Source organism: Salvelinus namaycush, chromosome 1, assembly GCF_016432855.1.
Source record: "Salvelinus namaycush isolate Seneca chromosome 1, SaNama_1.0, whole genome shotgun sequence".
NCBI classification, from domain to species: Eukaryota; Metazoa; Chordata; class Actinopteri; order Salmoniformes; family Salmonidae; genus Salvelinus; species Salvelinus namaycush.
In genome coordinates, this window is record NC_052307.1 from 72,505,070 (window position 1) to 72,530,345 (window position 25,276).

Consider the following 25,276-nt stretch of genomic DNA (forward strand, 5'->3'; position numbering starts at 1 on the left):
TCTCTTCATCTTCAGTCTACTATCTGTCACTCCAACTTCCATTGTCCTACCGAGAGTTACTGAGAATCTCTTCATCTTCTGTCTACTATCTGTCACTCCAACCTCCATTGTCCTACTGAGAGTTACTGAATTTCTCTTCATCTTCAGTCTACTATCTGTCACTCCAACCTCCATTGTCCTACCGAGAGTTACTGAATTTCTCTTCATCTTCAGTCTACTATCTGTCACTCCAACCTCCATTGTCCTACCGAGAGTTACTGAATTTCTCTTCATCTTCAGTCTACTATCTGTCACTCCAACCTCCATTGTCCTACCGAGAGTTACTGAATTTCTCTTCATCTTCAGTCTACTATCTGTCACTCCAACCTCCATTGCCCTACCGAGAGTTACTGAATTTCTCTTCATCTTCTGTCTACTATCTGTCACTTCAATTTCCATTGCCCTACCGAAAGTTACTGAGAATCTCTTCATCTTCAGTCTACTATCTGTCACTCCAACCTCCATTGTCCTACCGAGAGTTACTCAATTTCTCTTCATCTTCAGTCTACTATCTGTCACTCCAACCTCCATTGCCCTACCGAGAGTTACTGAGAATCTCTTCATCTTCAGTCTACTATCTGTCACTCCAACCTCCATTGTCCTACCGAGAGTTACTGAATTTCTCTTCATCTTCAGTCTACTATCTGTCACTCCAACCTCCATTGTCCTACCGAGAGTTACTGAATTTCTCTTCATCTTCAGTCTACTATCTGTCACTCCAACTTCCATTGTCCTACCGAGAGTTACTGAGAATCTCTTCATCTTCAGTCTACTATCTGTCACTCCAACCTCCATTGCCCTACCGAGAGTTACTGAGAATCTCTTCATCTTCAGTCTACTATCTGTCACTCCAACCTCCATTGTCCTACCGAGAGTTACTGAATTTCTCTTCATCTTCAGTCTACTATCTGTCACTCCAACCTCCATTGTCCTACCGAGAGTTACTGAGAATCTCTTCATCTTCTGTCTACTATCTGTCACTCCAAAACAGAGGTTTTCATCTCAACTGTATCTCACTCTTCCCTAGAAGAGGATACTAGTATTCATGCCTGCTCAGCTCATTGTCAGTCAATATTATGAGGAAGTGACTGTGTTTTGTTTGTGTGGTACAGTAACTTCGGTTGTGTTTTGTTTGTGTGGTACAGTAACTTCGGTTGTGTTTTGTTTGTGTGGTACAGTAACTTCGGTTGTGTTTTGTTTGTGTGGTACAGTAACTTCGGTTGTGTTTTGTTTGTGTGGTACAGTAACTTTGGTTGTGTTTTGTGTGTGTGGTACAGTAACTTCGGTTGTGTTTTGTTTGTGTGGTACAGTAACTTCGGTTGTGTTTTGTTTGTGTGGTACAGTAACTTCGGTTGTGTTTTGTTTGTGTGGTACAGTAACTTTGGTTGTGTTTTGTTTGTGTGGTACAGTAACTTCGGTTGTGTTTTGTTTGTGTGGTACAGTAACTTTGGTTGTGTTTTGTTTGTGTGGTACAGTAACTTCGGTTGTGTTTTGTTTGTGTGGTACAGTAACTTTGGTTGTGTTTTGTTTGTGTGGTACAGTAACTTCGGTTGTGTTTTGTTTGTGTGGTACAGTAACTTCGGTTGTGTTTTGTTTGTGTGGTACAGTAACTTCGGTTGTGTTTTGTTTGTGTGGTACAGTAACTTCGGTTGTGTTTTGTTTGTGTGGTACAGTAACTTCGGTTGTGTTTTGTTTGTGTGGTACAGTAACTTCGGTTGTGTTTTGTTTGTGTGGTACAGTAACTTCGGTTGTGTTTTGTTTGTGTGGTACAGTAACTTCGGTTGTGTTTTGTTTGTGTGGTACAGTAACTTCGGTTGTGTTTTGTTTGTGTGGTACAGTAACTTCGGTTGTGTCTATGACTCTGCTCATATTTCGTCATACATTACTCTACACGAGGCAGTGGGTGGATATGTTTTGTCTCTGTGGTAACTGGTCATTTTACCTGACGTATCTCTGCCAATTAGAAACAACAGCCTTTAATGGGGAGGTCAGGACTGAGGTGTCGGTGCAGGGGAAAGGTAAGGCCAACGTTATCCATATATTTAGTGCTTGATTTGGTTAGCTTCTGTGAAAGTTCTCGTAACGTTCTGTTTACACGTTGCGTTCTGTGGATGTTGTCGTTTTTTGTTCTGTGAATGTTCTCGTAACGTTCTGTTTACACGTTGCGTTCGGTGGATGTTGTTGTTATGTTTTGTATGTTCTCGTTACGTTCGTTATGGGTTCTCTTTGCATTTTAGTGTGGTGTCTTTGTCTTGGTGTTGTCTGTGAGGCTTTGTGTTAGAGCTGTACTGCTGTCTGCAGGCTACACAGCAGTGATGTGTGTCTAACTGTTATACAGTGGGGAGAACAAGTATTTGATACACTGCCGATTTTAATTACTTTTTTAATTACTTAAAAATCATACAATGTGATTTTCTGGATTTTTGTTTTAGATTCAGTCTCTCACAGTTGAAGTGTACCTATGATAAAAATTACAGACCTCTACATGCTTTGTAAGTAGGAAAACCTGCAAAATTGGCAGTGTATCAAATACTTGTTCTCCCCACTGTACATGAATGTTTCTGTGCTACTCTACATGAAGTTACGTGTCTCACAACTATCCTTGTAGCTTGTAAAATTATTTTTTTATCGTGTTTCCACTATTTCTTGGTCATTGTAGCTCTTTGAGGCATGCAAACATGACCTGTTGTTGATGAGAAATGGTCACAGACATTTTAAACAGCTCAAAGTCAGCTGTACGTGGTATTCCTCAATGTCTCATACTGAGGAACAGAGACGGAAGGACACACTGCAGGTCTATAGGTGACATCCAGGCCTATAGGTGAGATCCAGACCTATAGATGAGATCCAGACCTACAGGTGAGATCCAGAACTATAGATGAGATCCAGACCTATAGATGAGATCCAGGCCTATAGGTGAGATCCAGACCTATAGGTGAGATCCAGGCCTAGAGGTGAGATCCAGGCCTAGAGGTGAGATCCAGGCCTAGAGGTGAGATCCAGGCCTAGAGGTGAGATCCAGGCCTAGAGGTGAGATCCAGGCCTAGAGGTGAGATCCAGGCCTAGAGGTGAGATCCAGGCCTAGAGGTGAGATCCAGGCCTAGAGGTGAGATCCAGGCCTAGAGGTGAGATCCAGGCCTAGAGGTGAGATCCAGGCCTAGAGGTGAGATCCAGGCCTAGAGGTGAGATCCAGGCCTAGAGGTGAGATCCAGGCCTAGAGGTGAGATCCAGGCCTAGAGGTGAGATCCAGGCCTAGAGGTGAGATCCAGGCCTATAGGTGAGATCCAGGCCTATAGGTGAGATCCAGGCCTATAGGTGAGATCCAGGCCTATAGGTGAGATCCAGACCTATAGGTGAGATCCAGACCTATAGGTGAGATCCAGACCTATAGGTGAGATCCAGGCCTATAGGTGAGATCCAGGCCTATAGGTGAGATCCAGGCCTAGAGGTGAGATCCAGACCTAGAGGTGAGATCCAGGCCTAGAGGTGAGATCCAGACCTAGAGGTGAGATCCAGACCTAGAGGTGAGATCCAGACCTAGAGGTGAGATCCAGACCTAGAGGTGAGATCCAGACCTATAGGTGAGATCCAGGCCTATAGGTGAGATGTAGACCTATAGGTGAGATCCAGGCCTATAGGTGAGATCCAGGCCTATAGGTGAGATCCAGACCTATAGGTGAGATCCAGGCCTATAGGTGAGATGTAGACCTATAGGTGAGATGTAGACCTATAGGTGAGATGTAGACCTATAGGTGAGATCCAGAACTATAGGTGAGATCCAGGCCTACTATTTATGTTGTGTGACGGTGTTGTAAGTCTCTATGGAAACAGGCCTATAGGTGACATCCAGTAACAGAACAATGGCTGTCAGTCTTGTCCTCCTCCTTCACTGTACGGTGTGACTCCTAGTGTGGTGTGTTGATGTGACTCCTAGTGTTGATGTGACTCCTAGTGGGGTGTGTTGATGTGACTCCTAGTGTGGTGTGTTGTTGTGACTCCTAGTGGGGTGGGTGTGTTGGTGTGACTCCTAGTGTGGTGTGTTGGTGTGGTGTGTTGGTGTGACTCCTAGTGTGGTGTGTTGGTGTGACTCCTAGTGGGGTGTGTTGCTGTGACTCCTAGTTGGGTGTGTTGGTGTGACTCCTAGTGGGGTGTGTTGGTGTGACTCCTAGTGGGGTGTGTTGCTGTGACTCCTAGTGGGGTGTGTTGCTGTGACTCCTAGTGGGATGTGTTGATGTGACTCCTAGTGGGGTGTGTTGGTGTGACTCCTAGTGTGGTGTGTTGCTGTGACTCCTAGTGGGGTGTGTTGCTGTGACTCCTAGTGGGGTGTGTTGCTGTGACTCCTAGTGTGGTGTGTTGATGTGAATCCTAGTGTGGTGTGTTGATGTGACTCCTAGTGTGGTGTGTTGATGTGTCTCCTAGTGTGGTGTGTTGGTGTGACTCCTAGTGGGGGGGTTGGTGTGACTCCTAGTAGGGTGTGTTGATGTGACTCCTAGTGGGGTGTGTTGGTGTGACTCCTAGTGGGGGGGTTGGTGTGACTCCTAGTGGGGTGTGTTGATGTGACTCCTAGTGGGGTGTGTTGATGTGACTCCTAGTGGGGTGTGTTGATGTGACTCCTAGTGGGGTGTGTTGGTGTGACTCCTAGTGGGGGTGTTGGTGTGACTCCTAGTGTTGATGTGACTCCTAGTAGGGTGTGTTGATGTGACTCCTAGTGGGGTGTGTTGATGTGACTCCTAGTGGGGTGTGTTGATGTGACTCCTAGGCCTAGAGGTGAGATCCAGACCTATAAGTGAGATCCAGGCCTATAGGTGAGATCCAGGCCTATAGGTGAGATCCAGACCTATAGGTGAGATCCAGACCTATAGGTGAGATTCAGGCCTATAGGTGAGATCCAGGCCTATAGGTGAGATCCAGGCCTATAGGTGAGATCCAGGCCTATAGGTGAGATCCAGGCCTATAGGTGAGATCCAGACCTAGAGGTGAGATCCAGACCTATAGGTGAGATCCAGACCTATAGGTGAGATCCAGGCCTATAGGTGAGATCCAGACCTATAGGTGAGATCCAGGCCTATAGGTGAGATCCAGGCCTATAGGTGAGATCCAGACCTAGAGGTGAGATCCAGACCTAGAGGTGAGATCCAGACCTAGAGATGAGATCCAGACCTATAGGTGAGATCCAGGCCTATAGGTGAGATGTAGACCTATAGGTGAGATCCAGGCCTATAGGTGAGATCCAGACATATAGGTGAGATCCAGAACTATAGGTGAGATCCAGGCCTACTATTTATGTTGTGTGACGGTGTTGTAAGTCTCTATGGAAACAGACCTATATGTGAGATCCAGGCCTATAGGTGAGATCCAGGCCTATAGGTGAGATCCAGGCCTACTATTTATGTTGTGTGACGGTGTTGTAAGTCTCTATGGAAACAGGCCTATAGGTGACATCCAGTAACAGAACAATGGCTGTCAGTCTTGTCCTCCTCCTTCACTGTACGGTGTGACTCCTAGTGTGGTGTGTTGATGTGACTCCTAGTGTTGATGTGACTCCTAGTGGGGAGTGTTGATGTGACTCCTAGTGTGGTGTGTTGTTGTGACTCCTAGTGGGGTGGGTGTGTTGGTGTGACTCCTAGTGTGGTGTGTTGGTGTGGTGTGTTGGTGTGACTCCTAGTGTGGTGTGTTGGTGTGACTCCTAGTGGGGTGTGTTGCTGTGACTCCTAGTTGGGTGTGTTGGTGTGACTCCTAGTGGGGTGTGTTGGTGTGACTCCTAGTGGGGTGTGTTGCTGTGACTCCTAGTGGGGTGTGTTGCTGTGACTCCTAGTGGGATGTGTTGATGTGACTCCTAGTGGGGTGTGTTGGTGTGACTCCTAGTGTGGTGTGTTGCTGTGACTCCTAGTGGGGTGTGTTGCTGTGACTCCTAGTGGGGTGTGTTGCTGTGACTCCTAGTGTGGTGTGTTGATGTGAATCCTAGTGTGGTGTGTTGATGTGACTCCTAGTGTGGTGTGTTGATGTGTCTCCTAGTGTGGTGTGTTGGTGTGTCTCCTAGTGTGGTGTGTTGGTGTGACTCCTAGTAGGGTGTGTTGATGTGACTCCTAGTGGGGTGTGTTGGTGTGACTCCTAGTGGGGGGGTTGGTGTGACTCCTAGTGGGGGGGTTGGTGTGACTCCTAGTGGGGTGTGTTGATGTGACTCCTAGTGGGGTGTGTTGATGTGACTCCTAGTGGGGTGTGTTGATGTGACTCCTAGTGGGGTGTGTTGGTGTGACTCCTAGTGGGGGTGTTGGTGTGACTCCTAGTGTTGATGTGACTCCTAGTTGGGTGTGTTGATGTGACTCCTAGTGGGGTGTGTTGCTGTGACTCCTAGTGGGATGTGTTGGTGTGACTCCTAGTAGGGTGTGTTGATGTGACTCCTAGTGGGGTGTGTTGATGTGACTCCTAGTGGGGTGTGTTGATGTGACTCCTAGTAGGGGGTGTTGGTGTGACTCCTAGTGTGGTGTGACTCCTAGTGGGGGGGTTGGTGTGACTCCTAGTAGGGTGTGTTGATGTGACTCCTAGTGGGGGTGTTGATGTGACTCCTAGTGGGGGGGTTGGTGTGACTCCTAGTAGGGTGTGTTGATGTGACTCCTAGTAGGGTGTGTTGATGTGACTCCTAGTGGGGGTGTTGGTGTGACTCCTAGTAGGGTGTGTTGATGTGACTCCTAGTGGGGGGGTTGGTGTGACTCCTAGTAGGGTGTGTTGATGTGACTCCTAGTGGGGGGGTTGGTGTGACTCCTAGTAGGGTGTGTTGATGTGACTCCTAGTGGGGGGGTTGGTGTGACTCCTAGTAGGGTGTGTTGATGTGACTCCTAGTGGGGGGGTTGGTGTGACTCCTAGTAGGGTGTGTTGATGTGACTCCTAGTGGGGGTGTTGGTGTGACTCCTAGTAGGGTGTGTTGATGTGACTCCTAGTGGGGGGGTTGGTGTGACTCCTAGTAGGGTGTGTTGATGTGACTCCTAGTGGGGGGGTTGGTGTGACTCCTAGTAGGGTGTGTTGATGTGACTCCTAGTGGGGGGTTGGTGTGACTCCTAGTAGGGTGTGTTGATGTGACTCCTAGTGGGGGTGTTGGTGTGACTCCTAGTAGGGTGTGTTGATGTGACTCCTAGTGGGGGGGTTGGTGTGACTCCTAGTAGGGTGTGTTGATGTGACTCCTAGTGGGGTGTGTTGCTGTGACTCCTAGTGGGGGTATTGGTGTGACTCCTAGTAGGGTGTGTTGATGTGACTCCTAGTAGGGTGTGTTGGTGTGACTCCTAGTAGGGTGTGTTGATGTGACTCCTAGTAGGATGTGTTGATGTGACTCCTAGTAGGGGTATTGCTGTGACTCCTAGTGGGGGTATTGGTGTGACTCCTAGTGGGGGTATTGGTGTGACTCCTAGTGGGGGTATTGGTGTGACACCTAGTAGGGTGTGTTGATGTGACTCCTAGTGGGGTGTGTTGATGTGACTCCTAGTAGGGTGTGTTGATGTGACTCCTAGTGGGGGTGTTGGTGTGACACCTAGTAGGGTGTGTTGATGTGACTCCTAGTGGGGTGTGTTGGTGTGACTCCTAGTAGGGTGTGTTGATGTGACTCCTAGTGGGGTGTGTTGGTGTGACTCCTAGTAGGGTGTGTTGATGTGACTCCTAGTGTGGTGTGTTGATGTGACTCCTAGTGGGGTGTGTTGGTGTGACTCCTAGTGGGGTGTGTTGATGTGACTCCTAGTGGGGGTATTGGTGTGACTCCTAGTGGGGGGTGTTGGTGTGACTCCTAGTGGGGTGTGTTGATGTGACTCCTAGTAGGGTGTGTTGATGTGACTCCTAGTGGGGTGTGTTGGTGTGACTCCTAGTGGGGGTATTGGTGTGACTCCTAGTAGGGTGTGTTGATGTGACTCCTAGTAGGGGTATTGGTGTGACTCCTAGTGGGGGTATTGGTGTGACTCCTAGTGGGGTGTGTTGATGTGACTCCTAGTAGGGTGTGTTGATGTGACTCCTAGTAGGGGTATTGCTGTGACTCCTAGTGGGGGTATTGGTGTGACTCCTAGTGGGGTGTGTTGATGTGACTCCTAGTAGGGTGTGTTGATGTGACTCCTAGTAGGGGTATTGCTGTGACTCCTAGTGGGGGTATTGGTGTGACTCCTAGTGGGGTGTGTTGATGTGACTCCTAGTAGGGTGTGTTGATGTGACTCCTAGTAGGGGTATTGCTGTGACTCCTAGTGGGGTATTGGTGTGACTCCTAGTAGGGTGTGTTGATGTGACTCCTAGTAGGGTGTGTTGATGTGACTCCTAGTAGGGTGTGTTGATGTGACTCCTAGTGGGGGGTGTTGGTGTGACTCCTAGTGGGGGGTGTTGGTGTGACTCCTAGTGGGGGGTGTTGGTGTGACTCCTAGTGGGGGTGTTGATGTGACTCCTAGTGGGGGTATTGGTGTGACTCCTAGTGGGGGTATTGATGTGACTCCTAGTGGGGGTATTGGTGTGACTCCTAGTGGGGGTGTTGGTGTGACTCCTAGTGGGTGTGTTGATGTGACTCCTAGTGTGGTGTGTTGATGTGACTCCTAGTAGGGTGTGTTGGTGTGACTCCTAGTGGGGGTGTTGATGTGACTCCTAGTGGGGGGTATTGGTGTGACTCCTAGTAGGGTGTGTTGATGTGACTCCTAGTGGGGGTATTGGTGTGACTCCTAGTAGGGTGTGTTGATGTGACTCCTAGTAGGGTGTGTTGATGTGACTCCTAGTGGGGGTATTGGTGTGACTCCTAGTGGGGGTATTGGTGTGACTCCTAGTGGGGGTGTTGGTGTGACTCCTAGTAGGGTGTGTTGATGTGACTCCTAGTGGGGGGGTTGGTGTGACTCCTAGTGGGGGTGTTGGTGTGACTCCTAGTGTTGATGTGACTCCTAGTTGGGTGTATTGCTGTGACTCCTAGTAGGGGGTGTTGGTGTGACTCCTAGTGGGGGTGTTGATGTGACTCCTAGTGGGGGGTATTGGTGTGACTCCTAGTAGGGTGTGTTGATGTGACTCCTAGTGGGGGTATTGGTGTGACTCCTAGTAGGGTGTGTTGATGTGACTCCTAGTGGGGGTATTGGTGTGACTCCTAGTGGGGGTGTTGATGTGACTCCTAGTAGGGTGTATTGCTGTGACTCCTAGTAGGGTGTATTGCTGTGACTCCTAGTAGGGTGTGTTGATGTGACTCCTAGTGGGGGTATTGATGTGACTCCTAGTAGGGTGTGTTGATGTGACTCCTAGTAGGGTGTGTTGGTGTGACTCCTAGTAGGGTGTGTTGATGTGACTCCTAGTGGGGTGTGTTGGTGTGACTCCTAGTAGGGGTATTGGTGTGACTCCTAGTGTGGTGTGTTGATGTGACTCCTAGTAGGGTGTGTTGATGTGACTCCTAGTGGGGGTATTGGTGTGACTCCTAGTGTGGTGTGTTGATGTGACTCCTAGTGGGGGTGTTGGTGTGACTCCTAGTGGGGGTGTTGGTGTGACTCCTAGTGGGGTGTGTTGGTGTGACTCCTAGTAGGGGGTGTTGGTGTGACTCCTAGTAGGGGGTGTTGGTGTGACTCCTAGTAGGGGGTGTTGGTGTGACTCCTAGTGGGGTGTGTTGGTGTGACTCCTAGTAGGGGGTGTTGGTGTGACTCCTAGTAGGGGGTGTTGGTGTGACTCCTAGTGGGGGTGTTGGTGTGACTCCTAGTAGGGGGTGTTGGTGTGACTCCTAGTAGGGGGTGTTGGTGTGACTCCTAGTAGGGGGTGTTGGTGTGACTCCTAGTAGGGGGTATTGGTGTGACTCCTAGTGGGGGTGTTGGTGTGACTCCTAGTGGGGGTGTTGGTGTGACTCCTAGTGGGGTGTGTTGGTGTGACTCCTAGTAGGGTGTGTTGGTGTGACTCCTAGTAGGGTGTGTTGGTGTGACTCCTAGTAGGGGGTGTTGGTGTGACTCCTAGTAGGGTGTGTTGGTGTGACTCCTAGTGGGGGTGTTGGTGTGACTCCTAGTGGGGTGTGTTGGTGTGACTCCTAGTAGGGTGTGTTGGTGTGACTCCTAGTAGGGTGTGTTGGTGTGACTCCTAGTAGGGGGTGTTGGTGTGACTCCTAGTAGGGGGTGTTGGTGTGACTCCTAGTAGGGGGTGTTGGTGTGACTCCTAGTGGAAACTTAGTGTGCATAGCCCACATTGTCATCGGGGACTCTCCTCGGCAGCTCAGGGTCATTGTGACCGAATCTTGAGAAAAAGGTGTGTAGCTCCCCTGGTAGGATGGTGTTGGTGACTGCAATGTAGCTGGCTTTCTTTTTGTAATCTGTTATTGTTGGAGCCCCTGCCACATACGCCTTGTGTCCAACCCGTTGAATTGCTTCTCCACTTTAACCCTATGCTTGTGTGTCGCCATCTTGATCGATCTGCGTCGGTCGTATTTGTACTGTTTCACCAAACTATTTTCCGCGGTCACCTTGCAGCTCTCTCTTTCAGTTTTCCTAGAAGGCTGCTATCAATTCACTTTTTTTGAATCGAGAACGTTTTGAAAGAGTGACTGAGTCGGTGTATATTGGCGTTATCTCCGGTGACTGAGTCGGTGTGTATGTTGACGTTATCTCCGGTGACTGAGTCGGTGTATATATTGACGTTATCTCCGGTGACTGAGTCGGTGTATATATGGACATTATCTCCGGTGACTGAGTCGGGGTATATATGGACATTATCTCCGGTGACTGAGTCGGGGTATATATGGACGTTATCTCCGGTGACTGAGTCGGTGTGTATATTGACGTTATCTCCGGTGACTGAGTCGGTGTATATATTGACGTTATCTCCGGTGACTGAGTCGGTGTATATATTGACGTTATATCCGGTGACTGAGTCGGTGTATATATTGACGTTATCTCCGGTGACTGAGTCGGTGTATATATTGACGTTATCTCCGGTGACTGAGTCGGTGTATATATTGACATTATCTCCGGTGACTGAGTCGGTGTATATATGGACATTATCTCCGGTGACTGAGTCGGGGTATATATGGACATTATCTCCGGTGACTGAGTCGGTGTGTATATTGACGTTATCTCCGGTGACTGAGTCGGTGTATATATTGACGTTATCTCCGGTGACTGAGTCGGTGTGTATATTGACGTTATCTCCGGTGACTGAGTCGGTGTGTATATTGACGTTATCTCCGGTGACTGAGTCGGTGTGTATATTGACGTTATATCCGGTGACTGAGTCGGTGTGTATATTGACGTTATATCCGGTGACTGAGTCGGTGTGTATATTGACGTTATATCCGGTGACTGAGTCGGTGTATATATTGACGTTATCTCCGGTGACTGAGTCGGTGTGTATATTGACGTTATCTCCAGAGACGACCCAGAACATATTACAGCCCACATGATCAAACCAGTCTTGGAGTGTGAATTCTGATTGGTCGGACCAACACTGTACAGACCTGGCCAACAGGAACTTCCCTCTTGAGTTTTTGTTTGTAGGCGGGGAGAAGCAGGATGGAGTCATGGTCGGATTTGCCGAAAGGAGGACGGGAAAGGGCCTTATACCCGCGTCGAAAAGACGTGTAGCAGTGGTCAAGTGTAGAATTTCCGCGAGTTAGACAGTCGAAGTGTTGGTAATAATTTGGGAGCACGGCTCTCAAATGACTTTTGTTAAAGTCCCCTGCAACAATGAACACTGCCTCCGGGAATGCAGTCTCCAGTTTGTTCACGGTCCAATGAAGATCTTGGAGCTCCTGCTTGGTGTCAGATTGGGGCTGGATGCACACAGCCATGGCGATTATCCCTGAGAACACTTTCAGAAGGTGAAAAAGGGGCGTCATTTGATGACCAAGTATTCCTGGTAAGATGGGGCCGACAGAGGGCGTCTCGCCTCGCGCTCTGACAAAACATTGCACATTTTTCTTGTGTGTTTTCCAAACATTTTCTTAATCAGTTTGTTTTGTGTGTTACAACATACACCTGAGTAGAACTATTAGAATACGAATCGTTGGGTACTCACTGTCCACCCGACCTCCCGAGGTCTCTGAGACGGCGAAACAATGGACTAGCTTCTTCAGCGAGGTGCCAAGCTGCTTGGGATTCCTACAGGAGAGTAGGAAGCGAAGACGCTGACGGAGAGGCAGACGTGGCAGTGTTTTACTGAGATTAAGACGCCGGCCGACCCATCCTCCATTACCGAGCATTCTACTCGCCAGTGTTCAATCATTAATGAACAAACTTGGCGAACTCAGGGCGAGGATCTCCTTCCAGAGGGACATCAGATCCTGTAACACACTCTGTTTTTCTGAGACTTTCCTCCGACATCCAGACGGATTATATACAACCGGCGGGTTTTACTGTTTTCTGAGTGGATAGGAAGCAGAATCTCTCTGGCTAAGAACAAAGGTGGTAGGCTCTGCTTTATGACCAACAACACATGGTGCGACGGAGGAAACGTACAGGAACTTGCGAGCTTCCCCCGACATGGAAAACTTTGTCATCAAATGTTTCCCTGTTTACAGGGTGGTATCCTGCTGGCTATTATTATTATTATTATTATTATATTGTAGGCCGATGTCATATGCCAAAAACTGTGTAACTAAATATGAACGAACCATGAATCAAAAAGACGATGACCCCTTCCTCTGACACGCGCATGGCCCCATCTGCATGTTAATCTCAGTGTTGATTGGGTCGGTGTTAAAGCCGTGCAGGACCCCATCTGCATGTCAATCTCAGTGTTGATTGGGTCGGTGTTAAAGCCGTGCAGGACCCCATCTGCATGTCAATCTCAGTGTTGATTGGGTCTGTGTTAAGGCCGCTCCAGTTTGTGGTTGTCATAACCCTGAGAGACTGTAATGGCCTGGACCACTGAAGGACCTCATTAGACCACACATACACGCACTCACACACACACACACACTGAGAGGCCCAATGATTACAGGGTACAAACCCAAATCAACCCCACCCCTACCCCTGCTCCCAACTAGCACAACTCAGTCCAGAGATGGTGGACCGACCACTAAAACAGTGAACAATGCACACATTAACAGCACACGTGTCTGTATCAATGTACCACCTTTCCAGTTACTACAGACTAACAACACACCACACTAAGAGTCACACCAACACACCACACTAAGAGTCACACCAATACACCACACTAAGAGTCACACCAATACACCACACTAAGTCCCACCAACACACCACACTAAGAGTCACACCAACACACCACACTAAGAGTCACACCAACACACCACACTAAGAGTCACACCAATACACCACACTAAGTCCCACACCAACACACCACACTAAGAGTCACACCAACACACCACACTAAGAGTCCCACCAACACACCACACTAAGAGTCACACCAACACACCACACTAAGAGTCACACCAACACACCCTACTAGCAGTCACACCAACACACCACACTAAGAGTCCCACCAACACACCACACTAAGAGTCCCACCAACACACCACACTAAGAGTCACACCAACACACCACACTAAGAGTCACACCAACACACCACACTAAGAGTCACATCAACACACCCTACTAGCAGTCACATTACACACCCCACTAGGAGTCACATCAACACACCCTACTAGGAGTCACATCAACACACCCTACTAGGAGTCACATCAACACACCACACTAGGAGTCACATCAACACCCTCTACTAGCAGTCACATTACACACCCCACTAGGAGTCACACCAACACCCCCACTAGGAGTCACATCAACACACCACACTAGGAGTCACATCAACACACCACACTAGGAGTCACACCAACACACCCCACTAGGAGTCACAGCAACACACCCCACTAGGAGTCACACCAACACACCACACTAGGAGTCACATCAACACTAGGAGTCACAGCAACACACCACACTAGGAGTCACATCAACACACCCCACTAGGAGTCACACCTCACTAGGTGTCACACCAACACACCACACTAGGATTCACAACTCACTAGGAGTCACATCAACACACCACACTAGGAGACACACCAACACACCCCACTAGGAGTCACAGCAACACACCCCACTAGGAGTCACACCAACACACCACACTAGGAATCACACCAACACACCCCACTAGGAGTCACACCTCACTAAGAGACACATCAACACACCACACTAGGAGTCACACCAACACACCCCACCAAGAGTCACATGAACACACCCCACTAAGAGTCACACCAACACACCACACTAAGAGTCACACCCCACTAGGTGTCACAACTCTCTAGGAGTCATTTCAACACACCTCACTAGGAGTCACATCAACACACCACACTAGGAGTCACACCAACACACCACACTAGGAGTCACACCTCACTAGGAGTCACACCAACACACCACACTAGGAGTCACACCTCACTAGGAGTCACACCAACACACCACACTAGGAGTCACACCTCACTAGGAGTCACACCAACACACCACACTAGGAGTCACACCTCACTAGGAGTCACACCAACACACCCCACTAGGAGTCACATCAACACCCCACACTAGGAGACACATCAACACACCCCTACTAGGAGTCACATCAACACACCCCACTAGGAGTCACATCAACACACCCCACTAGGAGTCACATCAACACACCACACTAGGAGTCACATCAACACACCACACTAGGAGTCACACCTCACTAGGAGTCACACCAACACACCACACTAGGAGTCACACCTCACTAGGAGTCACACCAACACACCCCACTAGGAGTCACATCAACACACCCCACTAGGAGTCACACCTCACTAGGAGTCACACCAACACCCCACACTAGGAGTCACAGCAACACACCACACTAGGAGTCACACCAACACACCCCACTAGGAGTCACATCAACACACCCCACTAGGAGTCACACCAACACACCCCACTAGGAGCCACATCAACACACCACACTAGGAGTCACACCCCACTAGGAGTCACATCAACACACCCCACTAGGAGTCACACAACACTAGGAGTCACACCAACACACCCCACTAGGAGTCACACCCCACTAGGAGTCACACCCCACTAGGAGTCACACCCCACTAGGAGTCACACCAACACACCCCACTAGGAGTCACACCCCACTAGGAGTCACACCCCACTAGGAGTCACACCCCACTAGGAGTCACACCAACACACCCCACTAGGAGTCACACCCCACTAGGAGTCACACCCCACTAGGAGTCACACCAACACACCCCACTAGGAGTCACACCCCACTAGGAGTCACACCCCACTAGGAGTCACACCAACACACCCCACTAGGAGTCACACCCCACTAGGAGTCACACCCCACTAGGAGTCACACCCCACTAGGAGTCACACCAACACACCCCACTAGGAGTCACAGCACACTAGGAGTCACACCAACACACCCCACTAGGAGTCACACCCCACTAGGAGTCACACGGTCACCTACCTTACCTGCTGCTCCCCCGTTGGGACAACCCTCCTGGCTAAATTCCCAATCTGTCCCTCATATCATCACAGCCACCTAATCATCCCCAGCTTCCAATTGGCTCCTTCATCCCCCCTCCTCTCCCATGTAACTATTCCCCAGGCCGTTGCTGTAAATGAGAATGTGTTTCTCAGTCAACTTCCTGGTAAAATAAATAATATATATATAATACATTGAACATATGTACCATGTGGCTCAGTCGGTAGAGCACGGCACTTCCAATGCCAGGGTTGTGGGTTCAATTCCCACGGGGGAGAACAGTACAAATGAAAACGTATGCAGTCACTACTGTAGTGACTCTGGATAAGAGAGTCTGCTAAATGACTCACTACTGTAAGTGGCTCTGGATAAGAGAGTCTGCTAAATGACTCACTACTGTAAGTGGCTCTGGATAAGAGAGTCTGCTAAATGACTCACTACTGTAAGTGGCTCTGGATCAGAGAGTCTGCTAAATGACTCAATACTGTAAGTGGCTCTGGATCAGAGAGTCTGCTAAATGACTCACTAATGTAGTGGCTCTGGATAAGAGAGTCTGCTAAATGACTCACTACTGTAGTGGCTCTGGATAAGAGAGTCTGCTAAATGACTCACTACTGTAAGTGGCTCTGGATCAGAGAGTCTGCTAAATGACTCACTACTGTTGTGTCTCTGGATCAGAGAGTCTGTTAAATGACTCACTACTGTAGTGGCTCTGGATAAGAGAGTCTGCTAAATGACTCACTACTGTAAGTGGCTCTGGATCAGAGAGTCTGCTAAATGACTCACTACTGTAGTGGATCTGGATAAGAGAGTCTGTTAAACGACTCACTACTGTAGTGTCTCTGGATAAGAGAGTCTGCTAAATGACTCACTACTGTAGTGGATCTGGATAAGAGAGTCTGCTAAATGACTCACTACTGTAAGTCTCTCTGGATAAGAGAGTCTGTTAAATGACTCACTACTGTAAGTGGCTCTGGATAAGAGAGTCTGCTAAATGACTCACTACTGTAAGTGGCTCTGGATAAGAGAGTCTGCTAAATGACTCTCTACTGTAAGTCTCTCTGGATAAGAGAGTCTGTTAAATGACTCACTACTGTAAGTCTCTCTGGATAAGAGAGTCTGTTAAATGACTCACTACTGTAGTGGCTCTGGATAAGAGAGTCTGTTAAATGACTCACTACTGTAAGTCTCTCTGGATAAGAGAGTCTGTTAAATGACTCACTACTGTAAGTGGCTCTGGATCAGAGAGTCTGCTAAATGACTCACTACTGTAAGTGGCTCTGGATCAGAGAGTCTGCTAAATGACTCACTACTGTAAGTGGCTCTGGATCAGAGAGTCTGCTAAATGACTCACTACTGTAAGTGGCTCTGGATCAGAGAGTCTGCTAAATGACTCACTACTGTAAGTGGCTCTGGATCAGAGAGTCTGTTAAATGACTCACTACTGTAAGTGGCTCTGGATCAGAGAGTCTGCTAAATGACTCACTACTGTAGTGGCTCTGGATAAGAGAGTCTGTTAAATGACTCACTACTGTAAGTCTCTCTGGATAAGAGAGTCTGTTAAATGACTCACTACTGTAAGTCTCTCTGGATAAGAGAGTTTGATAAATGACTCTACTGTAATTCTCTCTGGATAAGAGAGTCTGTTAAATGACTCACTACTGTAAGTGGCTCTGGATCAGAGAGTCTGCTAAATGACTCACTACTGTAGTGGCTCTGGATAAGAGAGTCTGTTAAATGACTCACTACTGTAAGTCTCTCTGGATAAGAGAGTCTGTTAAATGACTCACTACTGTAAGTGGCTCTGGATCAGAGAGTCTGTTAAATGACTCACTACTGTAAGTGGCTCTGGATCAGAGAGTCTGCTAGATGACTAACATGTAAAGGTAAACATCTGACATGTTGCTTATTGGTTGTGTCTTATGTCTGTCTGTTTTCAGCTGGACCTGAGAAGACTGAGCAGGCCGAACCCTCGACCTCCCAGACCACACCTAAAGAAGAGGAGAAACCAGGCCCGTCAGAGACACAGACGGTAGAGAGAGGAGAGAGAGGAGAGAGAGGAGAGGAGAGAGGGGAGAGAGGGGAGAGAGAGGAGAGAGAGGAGAGAGGGGAGAGAGGGGAGAGGGGAGAAACCAGGCCCGTCAGAGACTCAGACGGTGGAGAGAGGAGAGAGAGGAGAGAGAGGAGGGAGGGGAGAGAGGAGAGGGGAGATAGGGGAGAGAGGGGAGAGGGGAGAAACCAGGCCCGTCAGAGACACAGACGGTAGAGAGAGGAGAGAGAGGAGAGAGAGGGGAGATAGGAGAAACCAGGCCCGTCAGACTCAGACGGTAGAGAGAGGAGAGAGAGGGGAGAGAGGAGAGAGAGAGAGGGTGGAGAGAGATAGGAGAGAGTTAATTCATAACACTACTCTACCCACCACGACCCTTCTCTCTCTCCCTCTCTCCCTCTCTCTTCACTAGGACCAGGGCCCAGCGGGCGCAGGGGGATCCGACGGCTCAGACAGCGGTGAGGAGGACGAGAGCGAAGAAGAGAGCGAGGATGAGGAAGATGAGGATGATGAAGACGATGATGATGATGAGGAAAATAAAGAAGAGGAAGAGGGTGAAGAGAATGAGGAACCTCTGTCGTTAGAATGGCCAGACACCAGACGTAAACAGGCCACATATCTGTTTCTCCTACCGATAGTGTTCCCTCTGTGGCTCACTGTGCCCGACGTACGCAACCCGGTACGTATCACCTACATTTCTGTGTTACATTCACGCCATTTCTGTACTGTGTTTGTGTCCTGCAAAGTGGCCAAAATGTAGAACACAAAATATCTTCTAATATATGCTGATATGAGCTTCCTGTGAGTTCTTCCTCAGGCTTCCAGAAAATACTTTGCCATGACGTTTATTGGTTCCATCACGTGGATCGCTGTGTTCTCCTATCTAATGGTCTGGTGGGCACATCAGGTATCCCTCTGGTTGGATTTTACATCACATGACTTCCATCTTGTTTACAAACTATTAGTTCAGAGCTTCTTTGACTCAGGCCAGGATTTAATCAGATCAGCGATAACCCGAGGTAACAGACAGACCCGAGGTAACAGACACACCCGGGGTAACAGACACACCCGAGGTAACAGACACACCCGAGGTAACAGACACACCCATGGCAATGGCAATGTCCAAGATGGGTCTAACGATGGGTCTAACGATGGGTCTAACGATGGGTCTAACGATTGGTCTAACGATGGGTCTAACGATGGGTCTAACGATGGGTCTAACGATGGGTCTAACGATGGGTCTAACGATGGGTCTAACGATGGGTCTAACGAAGGGTCTAACGATGGGTCTAACGACAGGGCTAACGATAGGGCTAACGACAGGGCTAACGATAGGGCTAACGACAGGACTAACGATAGGGCTAACGACAGGACTAACGACAGGGCTAACGACAGGACTAACGATAGGGCTAACGATAGGGCATAACGATAGGGCTAACGATAGGGCCAACGATAGGGCCAAAGACAGGACTAACGATAGGTATAACGATAGGGCCAATGATAGGCATAACGATAGGGCATAACGATAGGGCATAACGATAGGGCATAACGATAGGGCTAACGATAGGGCTAACGATAGGGCTAACGATAGGGCTAACGATATGGCATAACGATAGGCATAACGATAGCCCTAACGATAGGGCTAACGATAGGGCTAACGATAGGTATAACGATAGGGCTAACGACAGGGCTAACGATAGGTATAACGATAGGTATAACGACAGTGCTAACGATAGGTATAACGACAGGTATAACGACAGGGCTAACGATAGGGCTAACAATAGGGCTAACAATAGGGCTAACGATAGGGCTAACGATAGATATAACGATAGGGCTAATGATAGATATAACGATAGGGCTAACGATAGGGCTAACGATAGATATAATGATAGGGCTAACGATAGATATAACGATAGGGCTAACGATAGATATAACGATAGGGCTAACGATAAGGCAAACGATAGGTATAACGATAGGGCTAACGATAGGTATACCGATAGGGCTAACGATAGGGCTAACGATAGGGCTAACGACAGGACTAACGATAGGGCTAATGACAGGACTAACGATAGGGCTAACGATAGGGCATAACGATAGGGCATAACGATAGGGCTAACGATAGGGCCAACGATAGGGCCAAAGACAGGACTAACGATAGGTATAACGATAGGGCCAATGATAGGCATAACGATAGGGCATAACGATAGGGCATAACGATAGGGCTAACGATAGGGCTAACGATAGGGCTAACGATAGGGCTAACGATATGGCATAACGATAGGCATAATGATAGCCCTAACGATAGGGCTAACGATAGGGCTAACGATAGGTATAACGATAGGGCTAACGACAGGGCTAACGATAGGTATAACGATAGGTATAACGACAGTGCTAACGATAGGTATAACGACAGGGCTAACGATAGGTATAACGACAGGGCTAACGATAGGGCTAACGATAGGCCTAACGATAGGCCTAACGATAGGCCTAACGATAGGGCTAACGATAGGGCTAACGATAGATATAACGATAGGGCTAATGATAGATATAACGATAGGGCTAACGATAGATATAACGATAGGGCTAACGATAAGGCTAAAGATAGGGCTAAAGATAGGTATAACGATAGGGCTAACGATAGGTATAACGATAGGGCTAACGATAGGTATAACGATAGGGCTAAAGATAGGTATAACGTCGGGAGCCTCTTGGGGTTTTGACATCTCCAACGCAGTAACACTTCCGACACCACCTACTATAAACAAAAGCAATGATGAGCTCCGGTTATCTTGGGTTAACGCTGGTCTGGTTGAATCCTGGCCTCCGTCTCCACTCGGGATGAACAACGTATGTGCTATGTATTTGTCTATGAATTACATTTTGATTGATGTATTGACTGGGTGAGACTGATTGGTTGATTGACTGCTGGCTCCCTAGGTGGGGGAGACCATAGGCATCTCAGAGGAGATCATGGGCCTGACCATCCTGGCAGCAGGCACCTCCATCCCTGACCTCATCACTAGTGTCATCGTGGCCCGTAAAGGACTGGGAGACATGGCTGTGTCCAGCTCAGTGGGATCCAACATCTTCGATATCACTATGGGGTTAGTATAGACCACTGTAACTACAGAGATATCACTATGGGGTTAGTATAGACCACTGTAACTACAGAGATATCACTATGGGGGTTAGTATAGACCACTGTAACTACAGAGATATCACTATGGGGTTAGTATAGACCACTGTAACTACAGAGATATCACTATGGGGTTAGTATAGACCACTATCACTACAGAGATATCACTATGGGGGTTAGTATAGACCACTATCACTACAGAGATATCACTATGGGGGTTAGTATAGACCACTGTAACTACAGAGATATCACTATGGGGGTTAGTATAGACCACTGTAACTACAGAGATATCACTATGGGGTTAGTATAGACCACTATCACTACAGAGATATCACTATGGGGTTAGTATAGACCACTGTAACTACAGAGATATCACTATGGGGTTAGTATAGACCACTATCACTACAGAGATATCACTATGGGGTTAGTATAGACCACTATCACTACAGAGATATCACTATGGGGGTTAGTATAGACCACTATCACTACAGAGATATCACTATGGGGTTAGTATAGACCACTGTAACTACAGAGATATCACTATGGGGGTTAGTATAGACCACTATCACTACAGAGATATCACTATGGGGGTTAGTATAGACCACTGTAACTACAGAGATATCACTATGGGGGTTAGTATAGACCACTATCACTACAGAGATATCACTATGGGGTTAGTATAGACCACTGTAACTACAGAGATATCACTATGGGGTTAGTATAGACCACTATCACTACAGAGATATCACTATGGGGTTAGTATAGACCACTGTAACTACAGAGATATCACTATGGGGGTTAGTATAGACCACTATCACTACAGAGATATCACTATGGGGTTAGTATAGACCACTGTAACTACAGAGATATCACTATGGGGTTAGTATAGACCACTATCACTACAGAGATATCACTATGGGGGTTAGTATAGACCACTATCACTACAGAGATATCACTATGGGGGTTAGTATAGACCACTGTAACTACAGAGATATCACTATGGGGGTTAGTATAGACCACTGTAACTACAGAGATATCACTATGGGGGTTAGTATAGACCACTGTAACTACAGAGATATCACTATGGGGTTAGTATAGACCACTATCACTACAGAGATATCACTATGGGGTTAGTATAGACCACTGTAACTACAGAGATATCACTATGGGGGTTAGTATAGACCACTGTAACTACAGAGATATCACTATGGGGTTAGTATAGACCACTATCACTACAGAGATATCACTATGGGGTTAGTATAGACCACTGTAACTACAGAGATATCACTATGGGGGTTAGTATAGACCACTATCACTACAGAGATATCACTATGGGGGTTAGTATAGACCACTATCACTACAGAGATATCACTATGGGGTTAGTATAGACCACTGTAACTACAGAGATATCACTATGGGGTTAGTATAGACCACTGTAACTACAGAGATATCACTATGGGGTTAGTATAGACCACTGTAACTACAGAGATATCACTATGGGGGTTAGTATAGACCACTGTAACTACAGAGATATCACTATGGGGGTTAGTATAGACCACTATCACTACAGAGATATCACTATGGGGGTTAGTATAGACCACTGTAACTACAGAGATTTCACTATGGGGTTAGTATAGACCACTGTAACTACAGAGATATCACTATGGGGTTAGTATAGACCACTGTAACTACAGAGATATCACTATGGGGTTACTATAGACCACTGTAACTACAGAGATATCACTATGGGGTTAGTATAGACCACTGTAACTACAGAGATATCACTATGGGGTTAGTATAGACCACTATCACTACAGAGATATCACTATGGGGTTAGTATAGACCACTGTAACTACAGAGATATCACTATGGGGTTAGTATAGACCACTATCACTACAGAGATATCACTATGGGGTTAGTATAGACCACTATCACTACAGAGATATCACTATGGGGTTAGTATAGACCACTGTAACTACAGAGATATCACTATGGGGTTAGTATAGACCACTATCACTACAGAGATATCACTATGGGGTTAGTATAGACCACTATCACTACAGAGATATCACTATGGGGTTAGTATAGACCACTATCACTACCGAGATATCACTATGAACTGTGTACCGTTGTCTGTAGTAAACGATCAAGGCACTTTTTGTTACTACTCTCAAAAGTGATTGTTTATCTCCCTCTGTCTCCACCCCTCCTCTCTCTCTGTCTCTCACTCTCTACATCCCTGTCTCCACCCCTCCTCTCTCCCTGTCTCTCACTCTCTACATCCCTCTGCCTCCACCCCTCCTCTCACTCTCTACATCCCCCTGTCTCCATCCCTCCTCTCTCTCTCTCCCTCTCTACATCCCTCTTCCTCCACCCCTCCTCTCTCTGTCTCTCACTCCCCCTCTCTACATCACTCCAGCCTGCCCGTCCCATGGTTGATCTTCTCGGCGATGCAAGGCGGTGTACCGGTGGCGGTGAACTCCAACGGTCTGTTCTGTGCCATCGTGCTCCTCTTCGTCATGCTCCTCTTCGTCATCGTCAGCATCGCGGCGTGTCGGTGGAAGATGAGCCGTGTTCTGGGCCTCACCATGTTCATGCTTTACTTCGTGTTCCTGGTGCTCAGTGTGATGCTGGAGGACCGTGTTATTATCTGCCCCGTCTCCATCTGAGGTCAGAGGTCAGACACCATTATGTTAGCTTCAGGAATGTTTTTTTTTTTTCAGATGAAACTGAATATGTTGTACTGTACAGAGCATTATGGGTATTGTAGTACATCGTACTACAATGAGGAGGGAGGGAAAAAAAGGCGTGTCAGGAAGTCATTTAAATAATCACCGCCCAACTGTGTCGTTGTCAGTCACTAACATTCACGGCTGTCACAGTATAGGGAGGGGATTCCCCAGTGTTACTGTTGACAGAGGGGATTCCCCAGTGTTACTGTTGACAGAGGGGATTCCCCAGTGTTACTGTTGACAGAGGGGATTCCCCAGTGTTACTGTTGACAGAGGGGATTCCCCAGTGTTACTGTTGACAGAGGGGATTCCCCAGTGTTACTGTTGACAGAGGGGATTCCCCAGTGTTACTGTTGACAGAGGGGATTCCCTAGTGTTACTGTTGACAGAGGGGATTCCCCAGTGTTACTGTTGACAGAGGGGATTCCCCAGTGTTACTGTTGACAGAGGGGATTCCCCAGTGTTACTGTTGACAGAGGGGATTCCCCAGTGTTACTGTTGACAGAGGGGATTCCCTAGTGTTACTGTTGACAGAGGGGATTCCCTAGTGTTACTGTTGACAGAGGGGATTCCCTAGTGTTACTGTTGACAGAGGGGATTCCCTAGTGTTACTGTTGACAGAGGGGATTCCCCAGTGTTACTGTTGACAGAGGGGATTCCCTAGTGTTACTGTTGACAGAGGGGATTCCCTAGTGTTACTGTTGACAGAGGGGATTCCCCAGTGTTACTGTTGACAGAGGGGATTCCCTAGTGTTACTGTTGACAGAGGGGATTCCCCAGTGTTACTGTTGACAGAGGGGATTCCCTAGTGTTACTGTTGACAGAGGGGATTCCCCAGTGTTACTGTTGACAGAGGGGATTCCCTAGTGTTACTGTTGACAGAGGGGATTCCCCAGTGTTACTGTTGACAGAGGGGATTCCCCAGTGTTACTGTTGACAGAGGGGATTCCCCAGTGTTACTGTTGACAGAGGGGATTCCCCAGTGTTACTGTTGACAGAGGGGATTCCCTAGTGTTACTGTTGACAGAGGGGATTCCCTAGTGTTACTGTTGACAGAGGGGATTCCCCAGTGTTACTGTTGACAGAGGGGATTCCCCAGTGTTACTGTTGACAGAGGGGATTCCCTAGTGTTACTGTTGACAGAGGGGATTGTGTTGTCTATGTTGAGCCAGGTATTGTTGAATCAGTGGACACCTCCATGGTTGGACTATTTCTGGTCTCTTTCACCAGAACTGACGTGCAGCAGTAGAGGTTGTCTGTCCACAACTACTGAAGAGAGACTCTTATCAGAACTGACGTGCAGCAGTAGAGGTTGTCTGTCCACAACTACTGAAGAGAGACTCTTATCAGAACTGACGTGCAGCAGTAGAGGTTGTCTGTCCACAACTACTGAAGAGAGACTCAGTAATTGTAGAAGTTGTCCAGCCACACACACACATCCATTTTAGTGTTCATCCATGTAAAAAAAATGTCAATACAGCCATTTCTTTTAGAGTAAAAAAAACCGACAACAAAAAACTGGTTTATCAGGTGCAGAGAGGTACAGCAGCTTTTGAGTTCTCATGTAAATGATTCTGTGTCTAGAAAACCCAGGAATGGTGTAGTTCAGGTACACGACCCATATGTAACCTTTAACCCAGGAATGGTGTAGTTCAGGTACACGACCCATATGTAACCATTATTACATTAACTGTCAGCGTTGTAGTGTCATGTGTTATGTATGTATGCAATACACTTGTGTGGTTCAGATGGATGCAAAGAGAATGTATTGATGTATAGTAAACTATTCATATGTTGTACTTACAATCCATGCTGCAATTAAATCCTTTTTTAAAATAATATTCAATAAAAGGTGTTGATTGGTTAATTATGTTCTATGAAAACAAATGTTCTGGGGTC

At 47.6% G+C, this 25,276-nt stretch overlaps 1 protein-coding gene across 1 annotated transcript in view; it reads left to right on the top strand.

Annotated features, from left to right (window-relative positions):
- Positions 1–23,314, top strand: part of LOC120052821 (sodium/potassium/calcium exchanger 1-like) — a 41,329-nt gene extending 18,015 nt beyond the window's left edge. The window contains exons 5-9 of the mRNA XM_038999997.1: positions 17,403–17,494; positions 17,922–18,188; positions 18,327–18,416; positions 20,447–20,613; positions 23,065–23,314. Coding sequence (XP_038855925.1) covers positions 17,403–17,494; positions 17,922–18,188; positions 18,327–18,416; positions 20,447–20,613; positions 23,065–23,314 — 866 coding nt within the window. The remainder of the gene's footprint in view (positions 1–17,402; positions 17,495–17,921; positions 18,189–18,326; positions 18,417–20,446; positions 20,614–23,064) is intronic.
- The last annotated feature ends 1,962 nt before the right edge of the window (positions 23,315–25,276 follow it).